At 38.5% G+C, this 12,962-nt stretch overlaps 1 protein-coding gene across 2 annotated transcripts in view; it reads right to left on the reverse strand.

The window, feature by feature from the left end:
• JAKMIP3 (Janus kinase and microtubule interacting protein 3) overlaps window positions 1-12,962 on the reverse strand; it is a 90,570-nt gene that overhangs the window by 30,807 nt on the left and 46,801 nt on the right. The window contains exons 4-6 of one of the 2 annotated variants that reach the window (XM_070752453.1): window positions 7,508-7,723; window positions 6,057-6,176; window positions 336-482 (exon numbers count right to left, since the gene is read on the reverse strand). In XM_070752453.1, coding sequence (XP_070608554.1) covers window positions 336-482; window positions 6,057-6,176; window positions 7,508-7,723 — 483 coding nt within the window. The remainder of the gene's footprint in view (window positions 1-335; window positions 483-6,056; window positions 6,177-7,507; window positions 7,724-12,962) is intronic. The other variant, XM_070752454.1, reaches the window with a different exon arrangement.

The raw sequence follows: 12,962 nt of genomic DNA on the forward strand, positions 1-12,962 counted from the left end.
ACCTAGAAACACTGGAGAATTTCATTTGTTCTTGCTCTTTTCCATTTTGTTCAATTCACCTTCTCCCCAGAATGCATTACTCATTTTAATCAAACTGAGTAGGATGGAAGGTGCGTAGATTCATTTTTGAATAACATTCACCTCATTTTTGACATTTAGAAACGATCAAAGCTAAAGTTCTGTTCAGAGCTGAAAACTGAATTGGTTCGAGGAGTTCAGAGAGCTAGCAAAATTTGAGATAGCAATATTATTTTGCTCAAAGTTTTTTAAATTTAAATTTTTAAACTCAGAATAAACTGTGTAGTTACCTTATATTCATTTATACAAGAACTTACCATTTCTAAGTTCTCTTGTGTTACAAATTTGAGTTTGTTTTCCATACGACGTAAGGCATGGGATAAGTCCTCATTTTTCCTACTTAGACGTTTATTTTTGTCAAGCAGTGGTTTGTACTGGCTCTCAGCTTCTCGTACACGTTTCACCTGAAAAGTAGAGAAACAAAAAATATTTACATAATTGTCTTTCCTTTCTTCCACCTATCTTATATATGCTCTTCCTTTCATATATCCTCTCCTCTAAGTTCACTCTCACCTTCATTTATATTATCACATGTCTATCTTTCTTCTTATGAATTTGTGTATTGGACAAATGAATAAATAAATAAAATAAAAATAAATAAGGGATGCTATTCAGAAGTTGGTTCCTGCTGGAACCGGTCTATAAAACAAGTAGTGGGAATTTTCCCCCGCTTGCCAAACTGCCAGTGATGGCTGGCTGATCATGTCCCCCCAAACCAGCTCTCTCAGTGGCGCCATAGGCAGCGCCATCTTTGTAAACACTTCTGCACATGTGCAGAAGTTGTTTTTTACTTCTGCGCATGCAAAGCTGGATTTTTAGCAGTGTGCATGTGCATGCACACAAAATGCGCATGTACCCATGCAGTGGGTGAAGAAGCGAATCGGCAGCGAGGTAAGTCAGAACCCATCCCTGATACTATTGCTAACCAAAGTGACTTAATTTTATTTAAAGACCTGTATGGCAATTTATTTCATATAATGACTCTACATGGCTCCCAATAATCCATTAAAATATGAGTTGGCCTTCTCTGGGTCCCGTTGACTAAACAATGTCATCTGGTGGGACCCAGGGGAAGAACCTTCTCTGTGGTGGCCCCGGCCCTCTGGAATCAACTCCCCCCAGAGATTAGAATTGCCCCCACCCTCCTCACCTTTGTAAGTTATTGAAAACTCATATTTGTAGCCAGGCATGGGGAAACTGACATATCCCCCAACTATCTTGGTTTGTGTATGGTTTGAATGGATTTGTAGGCTGTTTATTATTGTTGTGAGCTGCCCCGAGTCTTCAGAGAGGGGCGGCATACAAATGTAATAAATTATTATTATTATTATTATTATTATTATTATTATTATTATTATTAACAAATAGTAATTCTTCCAGGTGCCAAACCAAAATCCTTGCAGCTCAACCACCACCTTAGCCCAATCAATTATTGGGAGGAAAGGCAGGTCTTCACAGCTGTCTGAAAAGGGAATCCCTCAGATCTCAGGTGGGAGGCTGATGTGGAAGATGTGGGCCATGAGTGTTAACATCTAGTCACAGCCGAACTGTGATTGATTTGGTATGTATGTGTGTTTTATTGGATAGTTTAGTTAGGAGTTTTAATTATTACTTTGATGGGTTTTTATTGTTTTTATTATTTAATATTTGACTTTTATTGTACTTTTGTATTGTATTATTTATTGTTGTAAGCCACCCTGAGTCCCATGGGATTGGACGGCATATAAATTAAATTAAATAATTAAATTAAATAATTAAATTAAATTAAATTAAATTAAATTAAATTAAATTAAATTAAATTAAATTAAATTAAATTAAATTAAATTAAATTAAATTAAATTAAATTAAATTAAATTAAATTAAATTAAATTAAATTAAATTAAATTAAATTAAATTAAATTAAATTAAATTAAATTAAATTAAATTATTAAATTAAATTAAATTAAATTAAATTAAATTAAATTAAATTAAATTAAATTAAATTAAATTAAATTAAATTAAATTAAATTAAATTAAATTAAATTAAATTAAATTAAATTAAATTAAATTAAATTAAATTAAATTAAATTAAATTAAATTAAATTAAATTAAATTAAATTAAATTAAGTTTATTTTATTTATTTGTCAAGTACGTATTTGTAATATACATAGATATAACATAGTTTATATACATAAGATGGATACTGATAAGAGGGAACATTAGGACAGGGACAGTAGGCATGCTGGTGTGCTTATGCACGCCACTTACTGACCTTTTAGAAATCAAGTGAGGTCAACAGGGGACAGTCTAAGGGTAAAGTTGTCATATTTGAGTTCCAAAGGTACTTTTTTCAAATGGCAACTTGACTTTGTTTTTCTTTGAAGGTGTTTCTTTCCCACTTTCTACTCTTGTTCTACATTCCTTTGCCTTCAGAAACACAATTTGTGTCATTCTGATTGGATAGAGATAGTTGCAACTGCAATCAATTTGGAGTGAGGAAATCATCCTTCCTTCCTTCCTTCCTTCCTTCCTTCCTTCCTTCCTTCCTTCCTTCCTTCCTTCCTCCTTTTCAGCAGAGATCTGGTTACATTCGGTGAGTCTTTAGCTCTACTTTCCTGGTACTCTGCATTATCATAGCTACTGGTAGTTGGGCGTTTAAATCTGAGTTCATCTGGAGGAAGTTAGGTTGGGAAAAACTGCTTTGGATGAGAATATTTCACCAAGCTCATTTTCCTCATTGTCCTATGGAAGATTATAAAGGTTTGATTCATCTCATAGAATTTTTTTTAGCTTATTTGGATTTTCCTAGGTTTTTGCTCCATGTGGTCTTTTCATTGATACCAAATGTCTCTGTTTTAGAGACATTTCAGATAGTTTGTAATTGGATTTAGGGTTGCTATTGATTAAAATGCTATATACATTCCCAAAGGATATTAAAATATATTTGGTGTCCTTCTGGTTGGATAGAGATGGTTGCAACTGCAATCAATTTGGGGTGAGGAAATAATCCTTCCTTCCTTCCCTCTTGCTAGCTGTTTGGTGTTTGGAGAAGAAGCAGAGGTTGTTTGACAACCTATTTTACAGAAATGACTTTACTTGCTTCCTGAGATGGAACTCATAATTGTATGCAAAACAATCTATGATTTGCATACTTAATTATCAATTTGGGTGATATAGGAATGACCAATATTAGCATTTGAAAGATGTCTTCCTGCTATTTTTGGAATGAAATATGTTGGGGAAAATATTCAGTTGCACGGCTAAAATTTCATTAAGGAATCGAGAGAAAGCTTTGCAGCTGCCTCCTCTACTAAATAAATCCCACACACAGCCCCAGATCTTCTGCTTTAATGACCTCTATAAATGTATTCTGACTCCTCCGCCCATATGCCACTATGGTTTATTGCATTAGCTCTATGAAAAATAAACCTCACCCTCACAGATGCCATTAACTAGCCTTTAAATGGAATTTTATTCAGATGGCAATGGGGGAAGGAAATGTCATCTGTGTAATATGCCAGTTTGAAGAGAGTTGCATTAAGGAATGGTTGGCTGGATGTAAATGTATTCAAGTAGCTGTAAATTGTGGCTGTGCATTGAAAAAGTCAATGAAACAAACCACAGCAATCGAGAGTATATTTCAATGACACCATTATTCCTCTCTTCTGCTGGATGGTTAAAACTATATGAAGAACAGTTGCAGGAATTGGGTATGTCTAGTTTAATGAAAAGAAGGACAAGGAGTGATGTGAGAGCAGTGTTTCAATATCCAAGGGGCTGCCACAAAGAAGCACCAAAAGGCAGAACAAGAAGCAATAGATGGAAATTAATCATGGAAACCTAGAACTAATGGCAACTTTCCTGAAAATTAAAACAATTAATCAGTGGAATGACTTGCCTTCAGAAGTTGTGAATGCTGCACTATTGGAGGTTTTAAAGAAGATATTGGACAATCATTTGTCTGAAATCGTATAACATTTTCTGCTTGAGCAGGGAATTGGACTAGAAGACTTCCAAGGTCCCTTCCAACTGTGTTTTTCTGTTATTCTGTTTCCTGTGTCCACTCACTCCCAAATTTGAAATTGCTTTATAAAATTAGTATGAACTTGCCATTACCAAATATGTTTTTTAGCATTATACTGTATAATTGGGCCTCAGCAAATAACTGGTTTCAATTAATTCAAGTGTCTATTGCAAAAGTTCATTTTTTACCTCTTTTTACAAGCAACTGGCAAATCATGATTAAATCATATATATCTAAATGAATGATACAGATAGAATACATTATATTAAAGAAGTGATAAGCAATAGATTAGAAGATAATTAATTTTTTAAAAATTATTTACTTATTTATTTACTTATTTATTTACTTATTTATTTATTTATTTATTTATTTATTTATTTATTTATTTACTTATTTATTTATTTACTAATTAATTAATTAATTGGATTTATGTGCCACCCCACTCTGCAGACTCGGGGTGGCTTACAACAATTACCAGTTTAGAAATCAGATGGCATCCAATTCCGATTCAGCATAGAATCTGGTAGCCTTGACCTTGCTTAGTGGGATGTTTAAATGTTTTAAATGAAATATTTATTTAAATAAATATCTAATTGCATTTATATACAGTAAATAAATTTATAGAATTTATTTATTAGCAAAGCTAATTCATAAGGAGAAATACTAATGCCTATAAATGCACAAGCTTCTGCATTCTGGGTTGTGTCCAACAGCAGCTCCAGGTATAGCACATTGCAAATCAACAGGAAGTGAGCAAGGTGTGAGTCACAGGAAAATCTACAAGATGAATCAGTACAAAGTCCTCCTATCTATCACTGTCACTTGCTCTTCAAGCAGGAGCTGAGAGTCCAGCTGTAACCCCAAATTACAAGACACATGTTCACGAGAAAGCTGAATTGCAATTGACTCAACTATGTATTAATGTCCCTCATTAGTGGCCTCATCCAATGGCTTTATGAGTGATGGTATAAAAGTCCATTGAGAGATTAAGCAAGATCTGGTGAGTTATATTTTCCCATCCCATCCCAGTCCTTGTACAGGTCATCCAGTATCAACATGGAAATTCACAGAGATGGCAGAAGCACAGTCCATAATATGCATAGACTTGTTTTTTCAGGCATTTTTCCCTCTTCATCTCTTTTTCTTGGAGGAAAAAGTATATAAAACACCTTAACTAGGATAGATTTTTTTCTTCTTCTACCACCCAACTGATTGAGTGGAGTTTTAATCCTAGGAATGACTGTGTCTGTTCAAATTTACCCTTCCTGGGGTTAGGACACTTGGTCAATGGTCATCTTATTGTACTTCCACAGTGTATTAATCCCTTCATTAACTTAGTCAAAAAGAAACCAGAAGTTTGGAAGCATTCTTTTCAGATTAACAAATTTTATTAAAAGACACGAGTATAAAATTCAATAAAATTTCATAAAATTCAATCTAAAAAGGTGCTATCTGAATCCTCCTAATTTTTGACTTCCATGGCCAAGAGATGGTGAACTATTTTTTCCTCAGGTGCTGAAAGAGCATACGTGTGTGCTATTGTGCATGCACAAGTGTCCACACCCAAATTCAATGCCCGAGGAGGGCAAAAACCGCTTCCCCAGCCCCTTGGAGACCCTCTGGAGGCTGGAAACGGCCTGTTTCCCAACTTCTGGTAGGCCCAGTAAGCTCGTGTTTCACCCTCCCCAGACTCCAAAGGCTTCCCTGGAGCTGGGGGAGGATAAAAATGCCCTCCCCCTCCCCCCCCAGAGGCTCTCTGGACACCAAAAACGCCCTCCCAGAGCCTCTGTGTGAGCCAAAAATCAGCTGGCCGGCACCCACATGCATGTTGGAGCTGAGCTTGGGCAACAGCGCCCGTGCCATAGGTTCGCTATCACTGCCCAAGAGACTGACTTGGCTCTTCTACAGAGCTACAGTTAGCCAAATAGAGTTTTCTTAAAAATAAAAATAAAATAAAAGAACATGATTTCTTACCAGTTCATTTCGTTCTTCAGACAACAATGCATTCCGATCTTCAAGTTTCCTGATGATGGCGCTTAATTCGGCTATTTTAAGTTGAAACCGCCGAGCATCCCTTTCGTCCAACTGCTGTTCCTAAAACAAAAAACAACTGCAAATAACTGTTCAACAAGAAAAAACATTATTAGAACTTTCTACCAATTCCCATCTTCTTCCTTGTTATTACTAATTCTAAAAATCTGTACCTTAATACTAAAAGATGAGACTAACAGAAATTAAGAAAGAAACTATTATGCAAGAGAAGAGGCAAATGAAAACAAAATGTGTAAATAAACACAGATTCACAGGTGTTGCTTTGGGAATGTGAAATAAATGATTGAGAATTACTAAAGTGTTTCATATTTAGGCCACTGTTGAATTGAGAACTTTAAATGAGTCGTGTATCATTTTCCTATGATATTTATTAATGCTGAAATATAACATGAATTAAGTGTGTGCAACAAACCACTGTATCCATTTGGCTCTCATGGAGCTGTGAATTTAACAGAGCACTGACATGAATAGGCAACTTCATTTTTTTTTGAGCAAAAAGCAATTTAGTTCTAATAACGTTTTCTTCCTGCTTTCCTATTTGTTAGCAATTTTAATTTACTTTACTATGTATGAACCCTTTACTTTGAGCAAACATGAGCATCTAAGGACCAAAGAAACTCAATAGGGCTAGTATTCTTCATTCAACAGGTGCAGGAGAGGCTTTGAACGACCGGTTGACAATATCTATGTTTATGTTTTTGAAAAAAAAATTCTATAGATCAAATTAAGGAGCAATACAAAGGAAATCTTGATGAGGTTCAACAAAGAAAAGTTTAACAAATGTGACAGAAAAATCTGTAGTTAGCAAATTAACACAGAAGCTGGAAGAGGTGGCATAGTTACGTCAAAAGCCAAGATAAAAGGTGAATTTAGACTGAATGGTGTAAGAAATTGTAAAGTATGGAAGAAAAAGCACATTAGTTGGCCTCTCATTTATTTTCTAGAGTCTAGAACATTGCCTAACATCAAAAGCACAGTCAATCCATCAGGATTAGTCATGAGAGTTAGGATATCATTTTGCCATCATGTTTCTTTTTCACAGATATATGTAGGCCTCCATGAAAACTAGCAGACAGCTGTTAATAGGTTAACAGATAAGTTTACCTTGTGAGTCCCACAATGTTAAATTAGGCACACATTCAAGGAAAGGTACATTGCTTTAAAAAAAACGCAAGTAGCTGGCAAAATAAAAGCAAAGCAGAAATTCAGGATGTCTTTTGACTACATCTGAGCTGGGTTTGCTCACCCCTACTTGCTTTTGAAACAAGCAAGCAAACAAACAAATCAAAACCAACTTTTCTGGTCCGGGCAGTCACTCATCAAGATTTTTGCACAATTTGTGGGTTTAGGGAAAACTACTAGAAAGTGCTTACAGGACTTCCTGAGTGATCTGAAGTGTCTCCTGCACCACTTGGATGAGGAACTTCCCGCTTGGGGCTACTCAGATGCCGGTCAGCCTCTCTGATCTGGGACAGCTGTTCATCTAAAGCCTCCTTTTGGAATTGAAGTCTCTGAGTTTGCCCAGCTTGAACCCCTAACTCTTTTTCCAGCACGTAGACTGCTCTGTCTTTAAATTTGATCTCCTCCATCTACAAGGAGAATAAAATACAATCACATACAGTACAGTTCTTAAGTTGCCATGGAAACTGGCAGCATCCCAGCTTTGGGGAATATGTTACATTACAGAAAGCGGTGAACAAACACTGGATTCAGTTCTGTAGGTTTCAAACGCACTATTATTGGTAAGCACAACCAGGTTTGGAAATGCTGCAATAAAAGTCTTTTGACATAGGTATAATTCATCATCATCATCATCATCACACAGTCACCAAAGTGATTCATTGGAACATCTGCAAAATTATCATATGCCAGTAATGAAACACAGTACAGGAATGAAACGTGGTAATATACAGTTAAAAAGTAATCAAGAAAGAGCAGATTGTGGGATTTCTCAATAGAAACTGATAAAGTTTGGGCTCATAACACATCAAATTTAACTGCGGTTGAAAAGATAATTAGATAATTAGTATAGATAATTGATGGGGCAATTCCAGGAGCAAATAGAAAGAAGACAAAGATCTGGAGATCACAAATTGTCAATATCTGAAAAACCAAAATTGACAAATTATGATATAAACTTGCTGTGATGGTCCCTGTGGTTATTGTCACACCCAGTGTCATACCCCCCAAAATATTGGATTTTTATGTGTCAATTACAAAAGGCCACATGGCTTGAATATGCACATACATTATGACATGCTAGGTTCTTGGGAAGAACTGATGCATATGAATAATAATAATAATAATAATAATAATAATAATAATAATAACAACAACAAAAACAACAACAACAACAACAACAATAATGTGGCTGGCCTATATATACATACACATACAGTGATACCTCATCTTACGAACTTAATTGGTTCCAGGATGAGGTTTGTAAGGTGAAAAGTTCGTAAGATGAAACAATGTTTCCCATAGGAATCAATGGAAAAGTGATTACTCACCCCTTTTGCCAGCCGAAGCACCTGTTTTTGCACTGCTGGTATTCCCCTGAGGCTCCCCTCCATGGGAAACCCCACCTCCGGACTTCCATGTTTTTGCAATGCTGCAGGGGAATTTGCTTGCAACGGAAGGTCTGGAGGTGGGGTTTCCCAGCAAGGGGAGCCTTTGCCTGGCAATAGAAGTCCAGAGGCGGGGCATCCCAGCGGTGGCAGGTTCGTATGGTAAAAATAGTTCAGAAGAAGAGGTAAAAAACCCTTAAACCCCGGGTTTATATCTCGAAAAGTTTGCATGGCATGAGGTTCGTAAGACGAGGTATATATATATATATATATATATATATATATATATATATTTGTTTTCGTAGATTTTCACGGGTATATGTATGTAGATTGTTCTGAGTTCGGGTTTTGCCCCGTGTAATATTTTGAGTGTCTATGTGACGTTTCGGTGAAATCACATTCACCATCATCAGGCTGAAGTTTCAAGCTTCGTGCAGCACGAAGCTTGAAACTTCAGCCTGATGATGGTGAATGTGATTTCACCAAAACGTCGCATATGACGGTCTTGGTATATTCGGGTTTCTTCCTGTGTAGGATTTGGAAATTTCCAAATCCTACACGGGAAGAAACCCAAATATACCAAGACTGTCATACCTGTACCCGTGAAAATCTACGAAAACACACACACACACACACACACACACACATATATATATATATATATATATATATATACACACACACACACACACACAATGCTTTCCTTTTGGAATTTACTAAATAGGAAAATAATTTATGCTGTAAATTGAAACTTGGTTCATCACTGAGAGGAGAATACAATATTCAGAAATTTTCAGCAATCTTTGGTTTATCTCCTGCCTTTTGTATTACAAAAATACAGAATGGATAACAGCAGTGAATGAATGGGTTATTTTTGAAGAGTCATTCAGAAAGATATTTTCTAATAACTCAAAGATCCCCCCTGCTTCATTTTCTTAAAAATAGAAAATTCTTAAAATCTTCACCAATCTGAATGTGGCTGGACAATAATGTGGATTATATTTCAAAGTGTCTGTTGTATACAGTGAAGGGCTACCAAAATTTTTACTACCACACTGTGGGCATGGCTTATGCAGGATGCCCTGCATTTTCTTTCAATATCTTTCAGTGCAAATTGGGTGCTCTGGGGTGGAGCTCCATTTTTGCTACCCCACTGCATCACCCCCCCATCCAGGCAGTAGTCTACCCCTGGTTGTATACCAGATTTAGGAAGGTTGATACCAAAAGTTAAAATGATAGCTAGAAGAAGTCTTAAACATTGATAACTTTGTGGAAAGCAACAATTTAGGAGTCAAAGAATGAACTTCTTTGAGTGGCATTTTGGGGGCAATTCTAAAAAAACCCAACTAGGCAGAACTAGAGCAAAAACATCATTTTGCTTAAACTTATGTGATACAGTAACATTTTAGTCATACATTTAATGGTTTATTTTCTATCATATTAAACATCAAAATGGAAACTTCTGAATGAATTCTGTCTAAACTTTGGAGGCACATGTTCAGTTTATTTCCGTGATCTAATATAATCCCATGCTTGATACAAAATTTCAAAAGCTACAACATATCCAATAGTTTCCAGCCCTTTTGGAAGTTTTCAAGGTTTTCATAAATTGTAATATAAAACTATTTTCACTTGTCAATATATTAAACCAAGTAGAATCTCGCCCTATTCTCTGGATAGCAAAACAGAACTTTTTCCCTAAAAGGTATTGTAGTGTCTATAGTCTGGTCCAGTATAGTAGATAATGGGAAAAAAATTGAAATTGAACTGGGACAGCCAACTGTGAGCTTCAAAATAGTGAGTCAACATACATGATATTTTTCTCTAGGACTGATTAGTTAAGAGCAGCCTCCAAATCTAGTTTTTCTAGCTTTGGAGAAAAGGGATTACAAACTAAAGAGGCAGTAGGAAAAGCTAAATTTAAAACAAATTAAGTTGGCTTGAACAGTGTAAAGACAGTTTGATATGTTTATGAATGCAGGTGAAGTCCATGCAAACTGTGTCTGTTGATGGAAAAGTACCAATTAAAGAGTCAAGATGTAAGGCCAATTCATCCTGAATGTTGGGAAACCATTAAACATGGAAATTTCTACTTAGACAAATTTCAGTTTTCTGCTATTCATTTTCCCTTCATATGTAACATGCTGTACAGATGAAATGTAAACAAAACATGTTTTTGTTAAAGAAATAGGGGTCTTTGTCAGGTTTTTTTTTTAATGCGGGGATAGTAGTTTCCCCGATAGTAAGACCCCCCCGATTGTAAGACATATGGGGGGTTTCAGGGGGGTCGGCTAATATAAGCCATACCCCGAAAGTAAGACATATGTCTTACTTTCGGGGAAACACGGGGGTATTGCGGGGGGGCGATGATGTCGCTTCCAAGCTCCCTGCGTGCCCCTCGCCTTCGCTCGCCGCGGCGCCATCGCCTCTTCCCCTGCCGAGGCTCAGCTGCAAGCGGCCAGCGAGGCCGATCGGCTCCGAGGCGAGCGGCCGGAGCTGCGCCCTCCTTCGCCCGCCTCCTTTCCGGCAGCTCCCCGCACGCCCCTCGCCTTCACTCGCCGCGGCGCCATCGCCTCTTCCCCTGCCGAGGCTCAGCTGCAAGCGGCCAGTGAGGCTGATCGGCTCCGAGGCGAGCGGCCGGAGCTGCGCCCTCCTTCGCCCGCCTCCTTTCCGCTCGCCTCGGAGACGATCGGCCTCGCTGGCCACTTGCAGCTGAGCCTCGGCAGGGGAAGAAGCAGTGGCGCCACGGTGAGCGAAGGCGAGGGGGGCGCGGGGAGCTGCTGGAAAGGAGGCGGGCGAAGGAGGGCACAGCGGCCGGAACTGCGCCCTCCTTCGCCCGCCCTTTTTGACTGCCCATCCACCCCACGGCCTGCCTTTAGCCAGCCAGCCGAGCATCCGTGTCGCTGCGGAGTTGGCCTCCCCTGCCGAGAAACATTGCCGGGAGTGGCGAGGGGATGCTCCCCACAACCCGCCGAACGTCGAGGTCTCTCCCTGCCCCATGCACCAGGTGGACCTCAGCCAGATCAAGAAGGAGCGGGTGGAGCCCGAACCCCCCTTTGCCCCCGAAAGCCAAGGTGAAGGGGGTGGCCCACATCACATCATGCGGGGAAGAAGAATTGGGAGCTCCCTGCAAGATGAGCAGCCAGAATCAGCACAGCCGAAAGGTGAGTGGCGCGGTCAGGCGCCCTCCTTCGCCCGCCTCCTTTCCGGCAGCTCCCCGCGCCCGAAGATGAGCCGGCCCCGGTGCTGGGGACAATATAAGACATACCCCCAAAGTAAGACACAGTGGGGCTTTTGGGGGTAAAAAGAAAGTAAGACACTGCCTTACTATCGGGGAAACACGGTAGTGGTGGAAATTGCATGCATGCATTATGAATCATCTCTAAGCTATCCTTTCTTTGTTTTCCCTTTATGATTTTGTTTGAGCCTTCCTGTTGGCAGTGATGGGCTGCTAAATTTTTTACTGCCACAGTGTGGGCTTATTTTGTAGGTGTGGATTGATCATCATGTGACCAGGTAGGAGTGGCTTGCCAGCCATGTGACCAGGTGGGAGTGGCTTGACACTCATGTGACCGGGGGATGGCTTAAAGGTCATGTGACTAGGTGGGAGTGTCTTACTGACCAAGATAAATTTTCAAATAGGTGCTTGGACTCTTTTTCAGTTGATTAAGTCACATTATTTGAATAGCCACAAAAAGGACAAATGATAGATAGCATTATTTGTTGGGGAACACAGCAACATTTTAAGGTTTTGATAACAGATTAGGCAAGTCGCTCGTTTTTCTTTAATTGCTATAAAAGTTCAGTTCTAGATAATGATTAAAATGATTAAAGTGTTTATAGGTAAAACATACTATTTAATTATTTCATATTTTAAAAATAATTAACGATCATACTAAGGTACTAGAGAAGGAAGGACAATAAAAAAACTATTAAGCATTCAATAAATGGGGCATAAACTTACTATCCCCACTGCCCACCCCCCTCCCGTGGGGGCAGCAACCCATTACTGCCTGTCAGCCTTCCCAGGTAGAACAAACAGGAAACACAATGAAAGGAGCTAATTCTTCTTTGTTGTAAGGTTACATTAACAGAATCCTTAAAGTCTGTGTGTACAAATACCCTGTTATCTCCTTTATATCCTGAGAACAATCTCTTCTCTTTCTCCATCCATTATGTGGATCTGGGCTATGGCTGCTCTTATCAGACTGTTCCCCCGGCAATATTTCTTCCCCAATCCCCAGCTCATTCTCACATGCCA

Source organism: Erythrolamprus reginae, chromosome 5 (assembly GCF_031021105.1).
Source record: "Erythrolamprus reginae isolate rEryReg1 chromosome 5, rEryReg1.hap1, whole genome shotgun sequence".
Lineage (NCBI taxonomy): Eukaryota > Metazoa > Chordata > Lepidosauria > Squamata > Dipsadidae > Erythrolamprus > Erythrolamprus reginae.